The sequence below is a fragment of the Ambystoma mexicanum genome, chromosome 3p (genome assembly GCF_040938575.1).
Source record: "Ambystoma mexicanum isolate Mex_15411 chromosome 3p, UKY_AmexF1_1, whole genome shotgun sequence".
In the NCBI taxonomy this organism is placed as follows: domain Eukaryota; kingdom Metazoa; phylum Chordata; class Amphibia; order Caudata; family Ambystomatidae; genus Ambystoma; species Ambystoma mexicanum.
In genome coordinates, this window is record NC_090925.1 from 286,703,029 (window position 1) to 286,724,423 (window position 21,395).

The following is a 21,395-nucleotide window of genomic DNA, read 5'->3' on the forward strand; positions in this document are numbered from 1 at the left end:
GTGGGCGGCTAAGTCCAATACCCAAAGGCAAAACAAAAACCATAGTTCAAAAGCTAACACTGCATGCAGGAATTTTGGGAAAAACCAATGCTCTTGGGGTAAGGAATGCTGGTACAAACACACTTGCACAAACTGCAACAGTGATCACGCAGCAAGCAACTGCACCAGACTGCCAGCCAAAAACCCAAAAGACTAGTGCCAAACGCATTTTTTCAACCACAGTTTTGGCACCAGGTAGTACACCAATCAACCCAAACAATTTTATAGATGCGCTATTGAACTACCCAGACAGGGAAACAAGTGAAAATATTTGGCGGGGTTTCTCCAAAGGTTTTATAATACCATCTCAGGGCACAGTGTCACATAACATCCCACTGAACCTAAAATCGGCCAGGGACAACCCCCAATTAGTGGAAATCAAAATCAAGAAAGAACTGCTTTTAGGCAGGATCGCTGGACCCTGGGACCACATGCCCCTCAAAGAGTACATAATATCACCGCTAGGACTGGTCCCGAAAAAAGAGCCAGGAAAAATTAGACGAATCCACCACTTATCCTACCCCAAAGGCCTATCCCTGAACGACAGCATTCCACACACGGAATCTGCAGTATCCTACACACACTTCCAGGAGGCGGTAAGACTCATACAGGAATGTGGCCCTGATGGCCAAACTAGACATTGAATCCGTTTTCAGATTATTGCCAGTCCACCCAGACTCCCAGCAATGGTTAGGTTTCACTTTTAACAACAAATTCTATGTAGACAGATGCCTCCCGATGGGGTGCGCAGTGTCCTGCGCCCTATTCGAGCAATTCAGCTCCTTTTTTCAATGGGCTTTTCAAAAACAGAGACCAGGGACCAAAGTAGTTCACTACCTAGATGATTTTATGGTTATGGGCCCAGCAAACGCAGAAGAATGCAATAGGGCCTTGGCAAAATTAAAAGGAATGGCCGAACACTGGGGCATACCCCTAGAAAAAGAAAAAACGACCAAACGAGCCACCAACATAATTTTTCTGGGCATTGAAATTGACTCTGTACAAGGACTATGCAGGATCCCGAAAACAAAAATCGCAGAACTCTTAGAGAAGACACAAGCCCTGATAACGAAAGACAAGGGCACAGTCAAAGAAATTCAATCTTTAGCAGGCAGTCTCAATTTTGCTGCCAGAATAATCCCTCAAGGGAGGATATTTTCCAGAAGCCTGGAACTAAAAATCAAATCATTTACCAAACCCCACCTACACATCCGACTAGGCGCAGCGGTGAAACAAGATCTGGAAATCTGGAGAAATGTCCTAAAAAATTTCAACGGGACCTCACTTTAGCGAACACCTTTGAATACATGGACAAAAAGAGTCCTTTTCACCGATGCAGCCGGGAGCAATGGGTTTGGAGCCATACTAGAGTGGGTGGCAGGACACTGGCCCAGCTCATGGCAACAGGCAGGGTGGACAAAAAACATCACCCTCCTAGAAATATTTCCCATCTGGCTAACATTACACATCTGGGGCAGGCAGCTCGCTAACACGGAACTCTTGATATGGTGCGACAACATGGCAGTAGTAGGCTCCATAAACAGAAGGTCTACCAAATGCCCTTTAGTGCTAAAAGTCCTACGAGCCATCACAGCAGTCACATTACAAGAACCCATTGTGGTCAAAGCCAAGCACATTGCTGGGGCAGATAATAACATTGCAGGTGCCTTATCTTGCTTTCAGTGGCCAAGATTCCGGGAGCTAGTGCTGCACGCCCAGGAACAGATGACGCCAATACCGGCGGAATGCTGGGGAATAATGGGAAAACAAAAATAATGGCATCAACGCCAGCGCTAGAGAGCCCAGGCCGGGATGCACAACATGAACCAGGCACCTCAAATACGGGTGTCAATAATATAACGACATCAACGCCAGTGCCAGAGAGCCAAGGCCGGGATGTCCAACAAGAACCAGGCACCTCAAAGACGAGTGTCAACACGTCCCTAGGCTTCCTCACAGAGATGGCAGGGAAAGCGCTGGCAAGCACCACCGCAGCACAGTACAGTAAGTGCTTACAAAGAGTTTTTAAAGCCACAGGCACAAAACACGTAGAGTTAATAACGATTAAAGACATAGAAACATTTTTAAAATGGGCACATGAGCAAGGCTTTAAGAGAGACTGGGCTAAAAGACACCTAGTTGCAGTCTCATATTTCTCAAAAATATGGGGTGATTCGGACCCACCCAAGTGCCCTAATTTCTTATGCATTGAAAGGGTGGGGCAGAATAGAAGGCCCCCAGGTAAACATCTGCCGCCCCCTTGATTTCAACAAACTGGTACAAATCACAAACCAGCTGGAAGCCATATGTTGGTATCCATACGAGATCTTATTGTTCAGAACAGCTTTCTTCCTGGCATACTTCGGGGCTTTCCGGGTGGGAGAGCTCATTGCTTCCAGCACCAAGGCCAGCAACGGCTGGGCTTCATGGAAGCCAGGGTCAGACACGAGAGCGTCAGCATAGAAATCCAACAATCAAAAACTCCGACAAAAAGAACCATCAACATTTGTTGCATAGATGAGGCAGTAAACTGCCCGGTATGCATTATCAACCTCTACTATACACAAAGACCCATGGTTGGGGGAGGTTTTTGATCCACAGGGACGCCACGGCACTAAGCCGCTACCAGTTTAAAGGGATGCTTATGAAAGCAATCAACAATGCGGGATGGGACACCAGGGGCTTCGGCACCCACTCTTTCAGAATAGGTGCTGCCACCACAGCATGGCAAGGAGGTCTAGCTCCACAGCAACTAAAAAACATAGGGGGTTGGAAATCAGGTTGTTACAAAATATACATCAGACCACATCTAATATAGCCAGCCACCCTCACCCCTCTCTTTCTCCACCCCTTCATACAGAAACACCAGGCGAAAGGTAATCCACTCTGCAATCGGCATGGATAGTCAGCCACTATTTTATCTTCAGGACGGGCCGATGGGCAGAGGAGACCAAAGAAAGGCCACCGTTCAGGGACACCATTTCCTTGCGGTGAGGCTACAGAGGCCTGCGATGGGCAGAAATCCACGAAACATTAGCAGAACGGGTCACATACAGAGACCCGCCAGAATTTCTGATCATCCACCTAGGTGGCAATGACCTAGTATCCTTTGGGAGGAGAAAGTTACTTGAGGACATGTACTCATCCCTGACAGGTATCTCACATAATTGGAGAGGAACAGAAATATACTTCTCGGCCATCCTACCCAGAAGGAAATGGCTAGGTGCCAACTGCTACAAATCTGTAGACATTTCCAGATTGAAAATCAACAGGGGGTTAGAAAAATGTTGTACAGCAAAAGGACTGGGCTTCATAAAGCACCCAGCCATTACACTGGATGACCCAGACCTTTTTCACAAAGACAGCACCCACCTATCAACCAAGGGCATGGAACATTTATTTCGAGAAATTATAGCAACTTTAGCCTCCAGGGGTTGTCAATAGGAGATACTTTTGGGGGGACGCGGTCAGCCGTCAACCTGCCCACATGTGGCGGCACGGGCCAGAGGGGGTAACCCCAAGACCCAGTGCCCAAAAGTATTGTTATTATCTTATGATATGTGATTATTGTTATTTGCATAACCATATCTGTACAATAAAACCTATGGCCAACACTTGACAAACAATGTGTGAGCCAAATTATTCTGGGTGAGGGTATGGGTTCGGCAATGTACAAAATTGCATGCATATGGGTTCTGCAGTTATGGGCAATGCTGCAGTGCCTCACAAAGCGAGGCAGGGTAACTGCTGTTACCAACAGCAGGCCCGGAGAGGAGCAGCCCAACCTCTTCCCCCCACTGCTCCTTTCCTCCCCCACTAGTCGAAGAGACATGCAGTCTATACAGCACAATGCTGAGGAAGGCTGAGGTGTGAGCAATCACCTCACCCTTCCTTCATGCAACTAGGTGCTAAGCACCTAAGGAAACCAACAGGCAGGCAGGGATCAGTTTCAAAGACCTGCCCCCCCCCGGGGGGCCAGATAGTCGGCTACCCGGCCGGGGGCTGAAACTTAACTGCCCCCACTACTATACATATCAAAGACCCAGGGCTCCCCAGGGTCTTATAAATACAGAAGTATTGCTCTGAGAAAACACAATCAGTTTGTGGACCCTGAACGGGGACCCAAACACACTGGAGGTGCACTTTTTACTCAGTGCCTTCCAAACCTTTGCTTCTTTTACCACAAAAACCCTCCCACCCTACAAATAAGGGAGAAGAACAAAGGAAAAGAAGTACAGGGCACTGTATGGTGACCACAACAAGTCGTGGGACATGAGAAGGCAGGCACGGGCCAGAGGGGGTAACCCCAAGACCCGGTGCCCAAAAGTATTGTTATTATCTTATGATATGTGATTATTGTTATTTGCATAACCATATCTGTACAATAAAACCTATGGCCTTTTATTGTCAACACTTGACAAACAATGCGTGAGCCAAAATATTCTGGGTGAGGGTATGGGTTTGGCAATGTACAGTTTTGCATGCATATGGGTTCAGCAGTTATACACAAAGCAGAAGAATCAATGCTTTGAGCTCGGCCCACACGGTCCTCGCCCCGCACAAGGAGGGTGTGCTCTGTATGACTTAAAAGCGTCTGTTCTGGGCTCCATCTCCTACCATTGTCTTTACCAACAGCGCCGTGTCACTCCCATGCGTATTGTATGTGATAACCACTTGAACCCCACAGCAACGCATCTAACTTAAAACCTAACTTAAGACCCAAAACGAGTTCCCCAAACTGCCTCTTGGGGGAGACATTCTACAATAAATCACTCCAGCTCTGTGTTCATTGTAGATTCAGGTCATGTTAATGTCGTTACAAAGTATTCATATTAGACTTCACTGCAGAAGCAGCATTCTTAAACGCGTAACCGTGTCACTGCACTTCAGAGTTGAAGAAAGTATTTCCTGAAGTGATGTCTAATATCAGTGCGTTTGTAACAGCATTGGAGCAGCCCACATCAAAATAGAAATGGAGGGATACATTCCAGTCTCACTGCAGAGACAAATGTGAAAGGTCGTGTTTGTAGTGAAATGATATATTTGTACAGGTCATTTCCTGTTCTCTAAGGTGCTACTGGTGATTCGTGCATAGTGTTTAAGACATATGCATGGGAATTCCTTTTCGAAGGGGTGTTAAAGGCTTGCAGAGCACTGCATAAGGCGAGACAGGGCAAAGGGAGTAGATCACACCCCGTGTGCAGTCCTACACGCATTTGCATAATCAGCCACTTTGCTTTTCATGCATTACTACATACATTGCTTTAGTGTACCACATTACATGTACATATGACTGTTTTTACCTTACAAACATAGCCTTCTTGCTCACCCTCTAGTGGGTAGGTGACGGTCCAGTGCAAATGGCAATGGTTTTTGCAAGCACATCTTGACTCTTGACTCCTATGAACCCTCTGACTCTTTGACAATTTGGCACAGCACCCATCCCCAGAGCTGATAATTACAGGCTGCTGTTTGGGACCTAGCCACTCCCTACCGACCTTCATTAAATGCCCACATGCATTTTAAAACTCCTCTCATCACTTCTCAATTTTCGGACTCCGGTCTTCCAAAGGGCGTTCATCCTCACAGCACTTTGGGGCCATCCCATTGGCAGTAGGCGCTATATAAATACCAAATAACATAACAAAACAACACATGGCAAAGAAAAGAGATTGGCTTTCTGCACTTTTGTATAGTGTTGCAGTTATTTCTGTGCCCTCCCTACTAGAGTGGCCGCTGAACAGCGTTTGGGCCCATTTCCACCCTGGCTATGCTCCCAATAGTCACAATGTTCTTGAACACTGTAGGCAAGCGAGTCCTTGCCAGCAGCTCAGAGGGCACACAGGACAATGTTCTGAGCGCAGTCCTCCCACCCCCGCCCCAGTAAAGGTGTGACAAAAATGAAGACGCAAAGCTCGAGAGCAAAAGGTGTGCAGTACATTTATTGGTGAACGGGGGCACAGATTCCAATAGAGGTTTAGGTAGATTTTCAGTTCATCCTGGACATTCCACTGAGTAAATGCATGCTGTAAAACATTTTAAGTCGCTCTACCTCAGACACTCACGCATTGCATGCATGGCTGCACTTTTAAGTGAAATAGAACTGTTGCATGTCGATGCCCACCATTGCATGTAGGCGCATGGCCACACCTCAGAGAGAAGTAAAACAATGGCGCCACGCGTACCATGCTGCACGGGTGGTCATGGCAACAGCTTGGAGTGAAAAGAATGCCAGCGCTTAACTTAGCATTTGCAAGGCTTGCACGACTGCTCCTTTGAGTCAAAGAAACCGCCAGATTCCTAGAGTCTCTTTAGTCTTGCATGTGCATGCGTGACGGCACATAGAAGGGAATGGAACCACCGCTAACCTGGTGCCTCCGGACGCCATGCATGTGCATAGCTGTCCTGCATCACATTGGGAAAGACACCCTAGGTAACAAAGGTCCTCTGCATCACATGAGCATTCATGATTGCACCAGTGTGTGAAAGAACACTCTGGCAACACATGTCACATCAAAGGGGGATAAGTAATGCATGCCTCAGCATTCAATGTGTGTGCATGCATTCATCTGTGTGGAAAATAAATCATGGCTACGTCCGTGGCCCCATCATTGCCTGAGCATGCACAACTGCACCTTTCAGTGAAATAAATTGTCAGCCTGCTTCCATTCAACAACACATGCATGGTTGTGCCGGAAGGGAAATGACATCAGCAGTGCCCTGCTTCCTCTAGCATTGTACTCACTTGCATGCATTGCTGCCCTTGTGATCGATAGAAATAATGCACCACCAACATCAGCGCCCCTCCAAGTGTAGTGCATTGCCACCTTGAGAGGAACATCCCATTTGCTCCAGCTTTGCATGTGCATGCATGCCATGTACCATATGTGGAAAAAAATCTCTTGCACGCCAGTGCACTCAGCATCGCATATGAATGCACAACCCAACCTTACAGGGACAGGGATTATTTGCAGGCAATTGCTGCAAGAATTAGGCGCATGCCCTTGGCTATATAAATCTGCAGAACCCCATTCTCTCCATATTGCACTGTGCATAGTTTCCCGACCTGAACCTACCAATGTGCAATTCATAACATTCAATCAGTGCATTGAATCATACTCTCGATGGATAGTCAGTCACTTTTCCATAAATATCCGGTGTATACACATTGTGATGAACTGTGATATTAGATGTGTGTAACGTGCAAAAAAGCTCAGCTGATGAACTAAAATGCACAATTAAACAAAAAAGAATAATTTAAAATAAATATCCTATAGACAAATCTATGCCAGAGCTGGGTGTAGGCAACATTCAAAACAGAAGGTCAGCAATATCCTTGCCAGGGAATACATTGCCTGGGAAAGAGGACTGGACTCAGTTTCCAAGGGAATGAGTGGAGGGACAGGGAGAGAAAGGTTTCATCATTACCTCCAAGAGGATAACTGAAGAAAAGTCTAAATTGCCTCTCATCATTCGCGGATGCCATCAGGGAGGGAGCCAGCATTACGGTTTAAGAAAGTCAGTCACATCAGAGAGAGATGTGCAAACAAATAGGTGCATATCCATATAGAAGTATTCATATGGAAATAGAAAGTTAGATAAAACCGAGTAAGAAAGTGAGTAAGATACAGAGAGAGTGATTCAGAATGTGTGATGGTGACAGACCAAGAGAGGAGGGAGTACGAAATAGATAAACAGACAGTCATTGAGATAGACAGATATCGAGGTGGAGATATTAAAAGAGAAATTTAGAACATTGTTAAGATAGTAAGAAAGAGCATGATGGACAGAGAAGGAAAGAGAGAGAGAGACAAAGAGAGATGACAAGAGGGAGGTTCATAGACAGAGAGATAGGAAAGCATATGCATACGCACCTAGATAGAAAAATAGAAAAAATAAATATAGAGGTAGAGAGAGAGACATCTGGACAGTGGGAGCTAGAGAAATATAGATGTTAGCGAGAGATGGACAGACAGAGAGAAAGCTAGATGGATACAAATCTACAAAAAGAAATACAAATATACATAGATACAGCAGGAGAGATAATTGACTTTTTGATATTGTGTTTACACACTCTTGGGTCCACTGAGCCTTTCATGCAACAATGAAGAAGAGAAAGCGAAAAACAGCACTATAAATATGGGCAAAGGGATCAAGGAGAAGGAGAGAGATAGAGTGAGATACAGACAGGGACCGCGATGGATCTTTCCGATTCTTAGAAAAAAAGGGTTCAGACAAACCAATATGGCTATAAGCTATTAGAAATGTGTTGAGACTCATTTCATGGGGCTATGTGTTGCAAAACCTTTAGACATATGAAATCAATTGATGGTTTACGATATTGTAAATGTGTAAATCATTTTACATTGGTTATTTATTTTTTATATTGCAATTTCGACCTTATATTCTTATATTTTTTGTATGGTCTGGGAACGTGCAATTTTCTGATAAAGTTTCATTGATTGACTGATTGGTTGAATATTAAATGTAGAGAGGAATGCACAGAGAAAGGCAAGTAAAGAAAAAATATATGTGTCCTCTGATATTTCTAAAACACCAGTATAAGATGTATTCCTTCTTTTCCTGGTTTTCCGAAATAGGCATATCCTTCACATTTTCCTCCAACAATGGTGATCGTTTATCATACCTACGGCGGGTGTGACCTCAGAACAGTACCGCTAAAGGCTCACTCTGTCTTTTCACGGTCCCTACCTCAGCCATAATGGCAATGATACTAATGTCACTGTCAACACATCTCTCACCCTATTGGCTAAATTAAGACAGCAGGGAAACTGAACAGGGGAGAGCAATCAAAATGGTGGGATTTTACCTCCCTTGAACAGTATGCAGAGTTTAAGATGAAACCAAAAGGCTTACACTCCCTCGCCTGTACAGCGGATGTGGAGCAGGACGCCATTTTACTGGAAGAATGGTAGAAAGACCTGTTCAGAGAGTGTTCAATCTGCTATTGACACATGCCAGGCTCAATCATGATGATTTGAAAAGAGATTTAGCAGAAATGATGCATGAATTGTAGCAAGAGCAAGATAAAGAGATGGTGGATACATTTACTAAATAAATGGAAAAGAAAATGGCAGCAGTGGTGATAATGTGCAAGAAGCCGTAAGACCAGGGTAACCAGGATAACGTTCTGCAGTGAAACATTATTGTGGTAGTTGGAAGCTGCATATAATCATCTAATTTCAGCATCCATGTAAAAATATAATGCTTTCAAGTGAATGAAACATCTTACCAGTTCCGAGCGTTAGGGCGCGTCCGTTTGGTAACGAGAGCTGGGGATCTGTCGTGTCAAGATGGCTACTTAGTAATATGATGGGCAGTGCGTCCTCGCGGCCGGCGCACTGACGTCATATGTAAACAAACAGCGTTCTCCAGTATTTATTTCATTTACCTTCTAGAAGTTATTGAAACATGAAGACTGAACCAATTTTTTAACTCTAACTATTTTTGCTCCTGATGAAGGGGTTGAAATTCCCGAAACGCGTCATGCACTTTTTAATACAAGTGTATTTGTAATTTGTTTGTTTGCTGTAACTAATTGTGTCACAATCTATGAATAAATGTTTACAGTAGGTTGTCACTACTGAATGAATTGATGAACATATCCTCTATAGAGTTTTTTTGTCCATATGAAAAGAATTTTAATATATCTTTATAACACTGCAAATTTTGACAATCTATACTACCAGTTTGTATGGTGTGCAGGGGACGGGAGTGTCCACCAACATGGGACATTTTACTCTTTTCATGATCACAATAGCGACGTTTTGTGACAGAGCCGCATTTTCTCCACTGCACCTAGGAATTACTTCAAAAATACCTCTCAAATTACACGACCTTTGACTAATAAGGTGTGCGCCACCTTCTTACGTTCTTTGCATATTCCTTCACGTGTGCCAGTTCATCTCACCAACTGGTAAATGTTAAGTGCATCCTGTACAAGGACCCCATAGCGACCACTTATGCAGCTACGGCTATGCCAAACACATTTTGCAAATAGTTATACGCAGGGTTTGGTGGATCCTGTTTAAAATAGTTTAAAAAAAGATAATGTCATGCCTTGCTTTGACATTATTCATTAAGGCCTCCCAGATCCAGCCAAACATTTTTTTTCTCGATTTTTGTTCACATATTATCTGCGAAATACCCTTATTTTTACCAGACATTTCCCTTATTGGAAATACGTTGTGGACAATACCACTATCAATGCCTGTCCACTAGGGAGTATGTATATAACCAAAGATCAATGGTGTGTTAATGTTCTAAATATATTAGAGGCAATTGCACCTAATTCCTCATGGTTAAGGGTCCACTGTGGAGAGCACTGGATTGAAGATAATGGATCAGCAATTTCTGGAAGATAATTTGTTCCCATTGGCATGTATTGCTGCGTTGCTTCCTCAGTAATACTCCTGAATGCAAACAGATTCCTGAAAACTACTATAATGAGTCTTATGATTATGGGTAATTGAGTCCGGGGTTGAAATTGGTCACTGCATTGTTTGTGAGTTTTCACAGGTGCAGCCACCTTTTCCCTCGCATTGATCAAGCTGAGATAAGCGGTAAAACATTGGTGGCTGCTAGGTTTTTTAATGAACGGTCTCGCTACATACTCTTGATACTCTTGGGGGTTTGGGGGCCTGGTGAAATAAATAACTTGAAGTATCTAAGAAGATGTGCATGAGCCGTTGTTCCATATCAGGGCATGCGCCAGGATAATACACCAAGCGAATGTTCTTCTGCACGGGGGGTGGAGCGAGGGAGAGGTTCCGTCAGCTTCGTGAGAACTGCAGGTTATCTCAGTGGTCCTGGACCTGAGGGATCTGCAACCTGTGGCTCGCCAGATGTGTTTGAACTACAACTCCCATGATCCCTGACCATTCACTGTACTGGCTGTGGTTCACGAGAGTAGTGGTCCAAAACCTGTGTAGAGCTAAAGGTTGCAGATCCCTGCCATAGGCATTGAAAGTCTGCTGCTTACTGCATATGTAGTTCAGCGACACGTGGATGAACAGATACGGAAGATAGATAGATAGATAGATAGATAGATAGATAGATAGATAGATAGATAGATAGATAGATAGATAGATAGATAGATAGATAGATACGTAAGAAGATATACAAATTAAAGCGGTGGACCAAGAAAGAGAGAATAAATGAGTCTAGTTAAGATAAAAAGCACACGTAATCACACCGTGCAGATAATGCTATGATAGAGGGCCTCATCACGAGTTGGGCAGTAACCCTGGCGCTATCAGCACTGGGGCTATTAGCGCTACCATCAAACCACCGGCGCTAATAGCGCCGGATCACGGGTTTGGCGGAATGATTGGTTCCCATTCCCCATTGGTCCCATTCAGGAATTCCTCATTCACCATTGGGCCCAATGGGGAATTTTCGCGCTACTACCTCCAGCGGATTTCCCGCCGGCGGTAATAGCATCGAAAATCCGCAAATTTGTGGCGGATTTGTCCCCTGCTCAGAGCTGGTGGGAAATCCGCCAAGGCCATGATCTGGCGGACCCTTAAATGCGATCGTAATAGCGCTACCGCCGCATTTAAGGGTTACCGCCAGACTCGTGATGAGGCCCAGAGTGTGGCAGTGCTAGCAGAGGCGCTGTGGTCGCTGAGGTGAGTAGTAATTATTTTTCACTGACTTGCTTAAGTTCTGCTTTAATTCAGATGGGTTCCAGGTTTTGGGGTGTCAAGTGGCAATTGTGAATCTTCCATATCTCCCAAAAGTCAGCCTTGACCCTGCTGGCATCAAGAGTGAGGTTCCTGCCAGAAATAAGGAGGTTGCAGAAAACAGTTCCTGAGACGAGGAGGCACTTCAGGAGTGCTTAATTTGTAAGAAAATAAGTGCCAGAGCCCAAATATATTCTAGCACGCCTGTGACACATCGGGGTGGGCAGATACGCTACCGACTGTTGACACCGCTCGCGGCTGCTCCATACAGTTTTAAGGCGGTAATGAGTTTGCAAAGGGAAGGACCGGAGTGAGAAAGGGAGATGTGAGACGGGGTAGAGGGTTGAACTTGCTGGAGAATGTGATCTGAATGGGAAAGGTAGAAGGAAGACTTGGTAAGTGGGTTTGAGGGAGGAGAGAAGCTTACGAGAAGGAGCATTGGGGGAAAACACAGAAGAAACCAAGAGAAAGAAAGAGTAGTGGAGCAAAGCCTGGAGAAGACTGGAAACAACCGAGAGTTGTGCTCATAATAGAAGGGGGTGGAGGGAGTCTGGTGTGGAGAAGAAGAATGTGCCAAGGAAGGAGAAAAGGAATTGGAAATGAGGAGAGAACGAAGAATGCAAGAAGGCAAGCAGAGCATGGAGAGCCAAAAGATAGGGGAGGAAAATTACCGGCATAGGGCAAGTCTGGAAAGATCTACACAGAAGGGGAAACATAGAGAAAGCAGAGCAAGGAAAGAGGGTTGAGGGGACATACTAACCCCCATATGAGTGTGCTGCAAGCATGATATGCAATAGAACTGTAAGGTCCACAAGAACCAAATGGTTCACCAGGGCCACCACTCTTATTGGGAAGGAACCAGGCCTTCACTCATGTCTCATTACTTAATCATGGTTGTGCTCGAGCTACTGACCTTTCACCAACCTTTCAGGAGAGGATATTGTGAGGGCCAGTTAATCTTACAATTAGAAACCTTTCATGAGAGGGTATTGTAAGGGCCAGTTAATCTGACAGTTAGAAAGTGTACTCGAGCTAAAGACCTTTCACCAACCTTTCATGAGAGGATATTGTAAAGGCCAGTTAATCTTACAGTTAGAAAGTGTGCTCAAGCTAATGACCTTTCACCAACCTTGCATTAGAGGATATTGTAAGGACCAGTTAATCTTACAATTAGAAACCTTTCATGAGAGGGTATTGTAAGGGCCAGTTAATCGGACAGTTAGAAAGTGTACTCGAGCTAAAGACCTTTCACCAACCTTTCATGAGAGGATATTGTAAGGGCCAGTTAATCTTACAGTTAGAAAGTGTGCTCAAGCTAATGAACTTTCACCAACCTTGCATTAGAGGATGTTGTAAGGACCAGTTAATCATACAATTAGAAACCTTTCATGAGAGGGTATTGTAAGGGCCAGTTAATCGGACAGTTAGAAAGTGTACTCGAGCTAATGACCTTTCTCCATCCTCTCATGAGAGGACATTGTATGGGCCAGTTAATCTTACAGTTAGAAAGTATGCCACCCCTATAGACGGATTGGTTGTCCTGAGCTTCCAGACAATGCATGTTGGTGTTAATTAGTTATGTGAACAGTCATCATCTTTGACTCCACCATCATCGTAAGCTTGAGGAAAATACTCACAAATGTTGGTGAATGAGCACCTGTACATTTTCAAGAAAATGTTTGAAAATTTCAGAATGCATGTCTGTTTCTAGCAAAATAGGTACTTCATCAGAAAGGTTAGGCCTGTCTTTCAATGCGAGTAGCACACCATCCTAACTATTTATTTACCATCCTTTCAAGAAACAATTCCATCTTTTTTCTCACTCCTAATTAGTCATTCCTGACAGGTGTACAAGTTTGCGGAATCAATGCAAAGACCTTCATCTAGGGCAGGGTACTGAAACCCATGGATCATCAGGTGTTCTTGACTCCGACTCCCATGATCCCTCACTCTTGACTAGGCTCTCAACGGCAGATGGGAGAGGTAGTCCAAAACATCTGTCGAGACAGAGGTTGCAGATTCTAGTGTTCTCAATTTACTTAATGCATAATAGGGACCCAGGCCCCACATCATATGAAAATATTGTGGATGTAATGCCATTCAGCTCTGCATTTTCAACAAGGCAAAAATTGACCTTCTAAAAAAAGATAATGTGTTATAATACATGTTTTCATAGGTCAAAATTGCCCCTGAGCAAATACCAGTTCAAAAATGCAGTGCTCTGCGGAAAAGTGTTTGGAGACATGCCCGGATGGGATCGACTTTGGACATGACTGAGTGACCCTATGCACAGTATTGCACAAGTGGCAACATAGACTCTCCCCGGGATCCAATTACAAGAGGAAAAGCACGAGCACATCAAGACTCAAAGGAGAGAACAAAATCAGAGCAAGTCAAGCAAGATGCATTCATGACATAGGAGAGACCCCCAGTGGAGTGGGTCTCCAGGGGGCCTTTCCATAGAAAGTTTCTCTTTGGAAAAGAAAAGTGCAAAATGAGCAAAGGCAGCAGAAAAAAGCAACAACGCCTTAGCCATGATCCGCGGACAGAATAGGACAACTCACCTTTGCATGTCCTGTCTGTGTGCAAGGGGCCTCCAAGAGGGGTACATGGTGGTGGCAAATGATCACACCAATGTCATCCTACGCCCCAGTCTAGCTTTCCCGCGTGTACCTCTCTCGCTTGGGAAAGGATGACACCCAGACTGATTGGCACCATCCTTCTGGTGTGCGTGATATGCACACTCATCTGCCAGAATGTGATGCAATAAGGTTTAGCAGCTGGAAAGGTTCCGGGGGTGGGGCAGGGCGCCCACGCAGACCTCAGTCGTGCAGCCGGATCAGGGCACCCAACTTCTCAACAAGTGGTCCATGTGTTGTGCTGCACACTTGCCGGCAAAATGCAAATTGCTTTCGAGCTAATGCAATCTAGAACTGTCGCGGGAATCCGCTTCTGACATGGAAGCACCACCCTACAAAAGATGGCAGCCTCTGCCTGCAATATTTGCGATTTCTTTAAGAGTACACGGAAACTCGTGGTAAGCTTCCATGTTGGGTGTAAAGCAGTTGAAGTGCAAGATGTCAATTGCACAAGCAACACTCCATGTTTGTCTGTATTCTGGCAAAGCCTCTCTGCATTGAATTGGTGAAATAACATCAGCGCCATTTCAGGACATGTCTTAATCATTTACCATTGAAGGCAAAGTGCTAAAGCTTTAGACACAGTAAATACCACTCAAGCACACCTATAATGTATTGGTCACCCAGGAAGCTTATTGTGCTCTCATTACAGCACAGGCACCGCCTGGGAAAGATAAACAGGACGAATGAAGCTGAAAGTTCTGATGCATGGATTATGCAATGGAGAGAGAAAGGGGACTACAGGAAAGCTCCCATTTTAGACGGTGAGTATTCTCACTGGTAAGCCTGTGCACAGGCGCGTTATAAATGCCACATCATATCATGTCATAACAAAACATAAATCACAGCAGTGGCATTCGACCTTGGACCCCAAATGAGTCTCTCAAAGTCGCCAAGCATATTCTGGCGGAACAGCATCCATGGGTAGTCAGACAAAAGGCTGCGTGACTTTAAATTGCAGGCACTTTGGGTTCCCTTACATTAGGGGCCCTGCTCATGTCTGTACTGCGCGAAACTCCTATGTTCACCTATAATTGCGGGAAAACTTGTCTGGTCGGGAGTTGCTTTCAGACTCCAGTATTCAGTGTGAGCTTGGACGGTATATTGGCAATGTATAAACGGCTATAGATTGTCACGATTGGTAAATGAATGCTACTTAATCCAATTATTGAAGGCTTTTCCAGAGTCAGATAACTGAGCCAAAAAACAAAGAGGTGGTTTTTATGATTGATGCTTTCTACTTGGAATGCTCTCCAATGTAACATAGGACCTTGGCCAGAGTTGCTTTTGCTATAATTAACGTACATATTATTATTATTATTATTATTATCATTATTATTAATATTATTAGTGATTCATATAGTGCGTCATCCAAGACTCCTCCAGCTTCTAAGCACTTCACCAGGGTTCGAACCCATGTTGCACTGCACATTGCCGCAGAGCTAGCCGACCGTTCCTTTTTCTGGTTGGCATATCTTGTGTGTCATTTTATGATTCTGGTATTTTTAGGTTGCCTTCCTAAATAGCTTCATGAAAGGGCTAAAGAAAACCCCCCTAAGAGCGGAGGTAGGCGCATGAGAGAAGAGCTAGCCCTCACCCCTCTGTGATGACCTCTCAAATTCAGTGACCACTGATGAGCTCAAGCACAAACTCCTGTGTTACATGCAATGTAGTAGAGCGCAGACACTTCGGGGGCCCTTGTGATGCGCGTGGAGGGTCACCTGCTGGCGGATCCACCGTCTCCACAAGGAAATGACAAAGTGTGCCCTTTTCACACATTTGATGAACAGACCTAGGTGGCAGATTTTTTTTTGTTTGTTTATTATTTAAAATGCGCATCATACCCGGGGGTAACAGGGCGCAGCAATTACACGTATATGCAAAGATGCTAAAGATTGCTGCAGACCCCTGAACTTTGTGCATCAAATCCACCTGTACTGAATTGTCGTGTGAGCGGAAACCCCTGGATCCGTGTAGTTGTAAGTTTTGGCACCTGCAAAGAATAGGTGGAATCCATAGGGATTCATGTCAATTCTGCCCTCCAGGCAATGATATATGAACTGACCCCTGATATATAAGAAACCTTCATGACCATGACCTCCTACAATTCAGACAGGAACTCAAGACCCACCTCTTCAAGGAACCTCTCAACCTCAACACCTAGGCCATGACATCCCCCCTCGTGCCACATGACTCTCTACAACCATGCCCCTCTCCTACTTGCCACTCGGTACAGATGTACCCCTCCTATGTGTCCCTCTGTATCTCACCCGCTGTACATCTGTTCTGCTGTTGCCTCTGTAAAGCGCTGCATTATGTATCTGTATTGTTGTACACTTCTGTAAAGTGCTCTGTTATGTATCTGTATTGTTGTATAAAGCGCTCCATTATGTATCTATATTGTTGTATACCTCTGTAAAGCGCTCCATTAGGTATCTGTATTGTTGTACACCTCTGTAAAGTGCTCCATTATGTATCTGTATTTTTGTACACCTCTGTAAAGCGCTCCGTTATGTATCTGTATTGTTGTACACCTCTGTAAAGTGCTCCGTTATGCATCTGTATTGTTGTATACCTCTGTAAAGCGCTCTGTTATGCATCTGTATTGTTGTATACCTCTGTAAAGTCTCTGTTATGTATCTGTATTGTTGTATACCTCTGTAAAGTGCTCCTTTAGCTATCTGTATTTTTGTATACCTCTGTAAAGCGCTCCGTTATGTATCTGTATTGTTGTATACCTCTGTAAAGCGCTCCGTTATGTATCTGTATTGTTGTATACCTCTGTAAAGCGCTCCGTTATGTATCTGTATTGGGCACTGTTGCTCCACGAATCAAGTTCCGCGCTGAATGGATAGCATAATAATAATAATAATGGCCATGTGAAAAAGCTCTGTTTCTATCACTTCTCTTTGGTCACTGAAGTTGGTATTTACTCTTTCCCGCTGTCTTTACTAAAGTGCAGGGCAGCATTTTATTTTTTAATTTATCGTGTTAAGCACAGACCTAGCTTGAGAGCAGGGGTCTGGGCAGCGAGCATATGAGCTGGCATCTTTTCTTTTAACAGTAGGGCAGTACTGTGAGTTGGGGTCTGTGCATCAGTATGTGCTGTCACTATGCATCCTCACTGGAGCCCAGGTGCGCCACATCCAGGCTAGGTTTAAAGGTGGGTTGTCCTTTCCTGGATTGCGTCCATTGGTTTCAATGAATCGCTCTGTACACATTCATGACTGTGCAGGGTTCACATATGCATATATACAAGTAAATGTTTGCAAATGCCATTTAAAATCTAAAAAGTGAAATGCGGTAGAAATATTGTTATAAAAAACATTCGGCGCTTGAGAAATGTCCTTGCTGTCACTGCAGAAAGAAACGGTGCCCTCTTCATAGTCAGCCACTCTTGTTAACTGTGCCAATGCTGCACATGGCAGGGCCACTGTTGCTTCCAACAGCCTCGGCTACCCACTATTCCACACCCCCTCCCCCCACAGCCCCAGGTGTTCATTGTACAAATAGGTCACAGGTGAAATTCAAGGATATGGGACAAATAGAAGCTGTTTGCATGTTCATTAGTGCAAGGCATCTGTCAACATGCATGCCAGATCCCCTGGCAGTGCCATGTTATGAGTGCTGGCATCCCACAGTAGCACAACTCCTTGTCCATATTCCTCGACACAGTCCTTACTCTATGAGTTGAGGCCTCACCCTGGAGACAAGTGCTTCACAAGCCCCCTAAAAGAAATGTTTGGCGCCTACACTTTTTTAACTCCTCTGCCAAACTGCATCTAAAAGCACGTCTGACTCGCCCAGATTCCCTGTCTGATTACCAAGTGGTTTAAACACTAAGTGGGTCTCTGAAGGTGGGAAGTCAAGGACTATGACGATGAAGACCAGAACTTGCCTATAGGGTCATAGGACAATGCCCAAACCAAAAGCACAAAATGGTAGGGGAGGGGGGGGGGGCAGTTCTTTTTGGTTCTTTTTGGTCAAAGTGGGTGACTTTTTTGGCCAATGTGGGCCAATTTGATGAGTTACTTCACTATGCAGCTAGTAGTTTTGTCCATTGTTGATAATAAATATTCTTTAAATTGCACGATTTGCATTGCATTTGATCAAAAAACTCCCCCTTGGATACTATTCAAACAGTCTGTCACAAAAGGAATGAATTGACATTCGCAACTGTGGGCCACTTTTTCACTGATGCCCGAGCCAATGTTATGCCCCAGTCCGACCCTGGTTTAAATTGTGGTAAGTTGTGGTGGTTTCCCAAAAGGCAGCCATCTTTGGCAATGCAGGCGTGCCGGGATGGAATCTGTGGGATATGTGCCCACCTGCTTGGCCTGTCAGTGCTGTCATGGAGGTTAAGTGGCCACCTGTTTGCATTGCAATGTGTTAGGCTAAGGTAGCTCAGCAAGCTTAGTGCTCTTCTTGGGCATCAGTGTTTAGCCAGAAGGACACAGGGCTGGGCTGACTCAAACCTTCATCTTTCTGAGCTCAGTAAATTGGGTACCATTAAACTGGGTAAAAAGGAGAAATATTATTCAAGCACTTGGAAGCGGGAGGAACCTGTACTGGAGTGCTGCATAAAATGTGATATTGATGTTGTTATTCAGAGGTCTCATTCTGACATGCAATTGGCTCAGCCCAAGGCTCTGGCTGAGGCCTGCACAGATGGTCTTCCTGGGTTTTCCATATAGGAAACGCTACCCCTAACTTTGGCCAACACCTTTCATCATGATGCCCTCATGTTTATCAACTGTACCCCATGTAACTAGCGCCCAGTTGCCTGCAGCCTCGCCCGCACTTTACGAATGCAAAAGTAAATAAATAAATAATGTGAAGCGCTGCATCTAGGGTGCCACGTCTCACACGGTCAAGTCCAATAACAGGAGAAATGTGTTCCCTTTTGATTGCAACACCACAGAAAGCAATGGGGCTCAGTGCAACGAGTACTGTGCGCCTAACCGCCTGATGCAGTTCACTTAATGAAGTCTTTACTACGTTGGCACTTTTACAGGTGCATGCTGGTAGATTTGTATGTGCTCTCCACCTAGCCTGTCTGCTAGGGGTGACCTAGCCTGACTGCTATGGGTAACATAGCCTAACTGCTAGGGGTCACAGAGCCTGACTGTGAGGGGGACATGTAACCTGAGGCGAGGTGGAGTGGTGGAAATTGTGTGATGGTTACTAATTGAGCATGTCAGGTCACGAGGAAGGGTATTTGGAACACTTTGGCCCTTCCAGCTGTCATACGGATTGAAGTATGTTTCAGCACAGGTCAAATAAGTACATGGACAATGAATGACCACTAAACCAAACGGCAACAATAACCTCGAGGCGTCATGACCCATATTTCGCTTTTTTGTCCCTGCGGCACTTCCGCCAGCCTGGTCATCGATGCCCCATGTACACCCACACCTCCTGCAGATGCATGCCGTAAGCCAAGGCACAAGGGTATCTGTGAAGACTGGAAGCAAGGCCAGAGGGTGTGACATATTTGGGGCGTGTTGGGCCCTCGTGGATTATACGGGGCTTCCTTTTTTGGCCAGAGAGTTTGAATTCAGGCTTTTTTTCTTGAAAATATTGCACCTGAAGACCAGTCCTTAAAAAGATAAGAGCGCTTCGTCCTGAGCCGGACCTCATTTTGACTCACAGCCTGGGCTGCATTTTCGGTGCGCAATAGAATGGCAGACGGTCGTGTCCCCCTGTCTCTTATTTAGGGTGGGGCCACCCCATATCTCCATAAGGTCCCTCGCCAGTTGCTGACCGGGGCGGTGGTCCACAGGGGGTGCACAGTTCTGAGTCTGTGTCCGACTCTCCCTCAGCAATATAAGGTCTGATCTTTGCACAGGGCGCCACACCTGCAAAGCAGCCATTGTTCAGGGCGTCAAGGTTCTCCTTGGACTGGGAAATGCTAAAGCCACTGAACGAGCGGTCGAGCTCCTCATGGTCCACAGAGGGGATGGAGATGGAGGTGTCACTGTCCCTCAAGGCCCCCTCCTGCTGCTTGACTGACCCCTCCTCATTCCTCGATGGGTGCTCCACGCCCAGCCGGTTGACGCCACTGTTGGCTGACAAGGAGCGCTCGTGCGTTGGCGGAGGTGGGATGCGCACCAAGGAGGGAGGGTCGCCAACTGGGGAGGAGCCATGACTGTGCCTGTGGTAGGGCTGGGACAGCGGCTGTTGCTGCCAAGAGGTGGATGGTGGGCATGAGGTCCCATAAACACCCTCAGCCGGTGGCACAGCCGAGAAGTTCTTCTGCCCCATGGAGCTGCTTGACCGGATGATTTTGGTAATGCAACCGTTCTTGTCCAGTTGCTCTCGACTTTCCTCTGGGCTGTGGTACGGTGGTGCCGGCTCTTTAGATCCAAAGTAGGCCTCGGCTTCAGTGGGCGGGATGCCCATACGCTGCATGTAGATATTCACCAGGAAGTCCAGCTTCTTCTCCATAGAGTTGACCTGCAGAGTACACAATACAACATGACCAAAGTAAAATGGTTGACAAGTAAGTACAATTCCACTGTTCAGTGCGTGATTTGGGGGGTATTTATTTACATATGGTCTAAAGAAGGCAGTGCCAACCTTTAAGATATAATGGGCATGACCTGTTCTCAAAACTAGCATCTGGAATAGTTAAGATTAAATGGGGCCAGATTTAAACTCAACTGTAACAGATTGTCCTACTGCCATAAATCCAGAATCCTGAGACTCAGGGTGGAGATTTTCACACAACATACTGGAGTCAATACTTGTCACTGTGAGGCATAGTGCCAGATCATTCAGTATGGTAATAATGTTAATAATATTTGGGATTTTAAATACCACTTGTTTTTAAAATACCACCTAATTATTAGCTAGGGTTGCGTGAGATAGTTTCCGCACGGTGCACCGAGAGAGTATGCTATAGTGTAAACATAGTTTATTTACCCCTCACAGGACTTTCGATGTACCCATTGTGAGATAAAGTTTACATGATCCCAACTCATAATTTTTTTAATATATATATATATATTTT

The 21,395-nt window shown here is 45.2% G+C and overlaps 1 protein-coding gene across 9 annotated transcripts in view; it reads right to left on the reverse strand.

Annotated features, from left to right (window-relative positions):
* Positions 1-5,963: 5,963 nt before the first annotated feature.
* The window catches only part of KCNQ2 (potassium voltage-gated channel subfamily Q member 2), a 533,237-nt gene continuing 517,805 nt past the window's right edge, over positions 5,964-21,395 (reverse strand). For all 9 annotated transcript variants that reach the window (XM_069650812.1, XM_069650810.1, XM_069650809.1 and 6 more), the window contains one exon: positions 5,964-20,839. In XM_069650812.1, the coding sequence (XP_069506913.1) occupies positions 20,093-20,839 (747 nt within the window). In that variant the 3' untranslated portion in view covers positions 5,964-20,092. The remainder of the gene's footprint in view (positions 20,840-21,395) is intronic.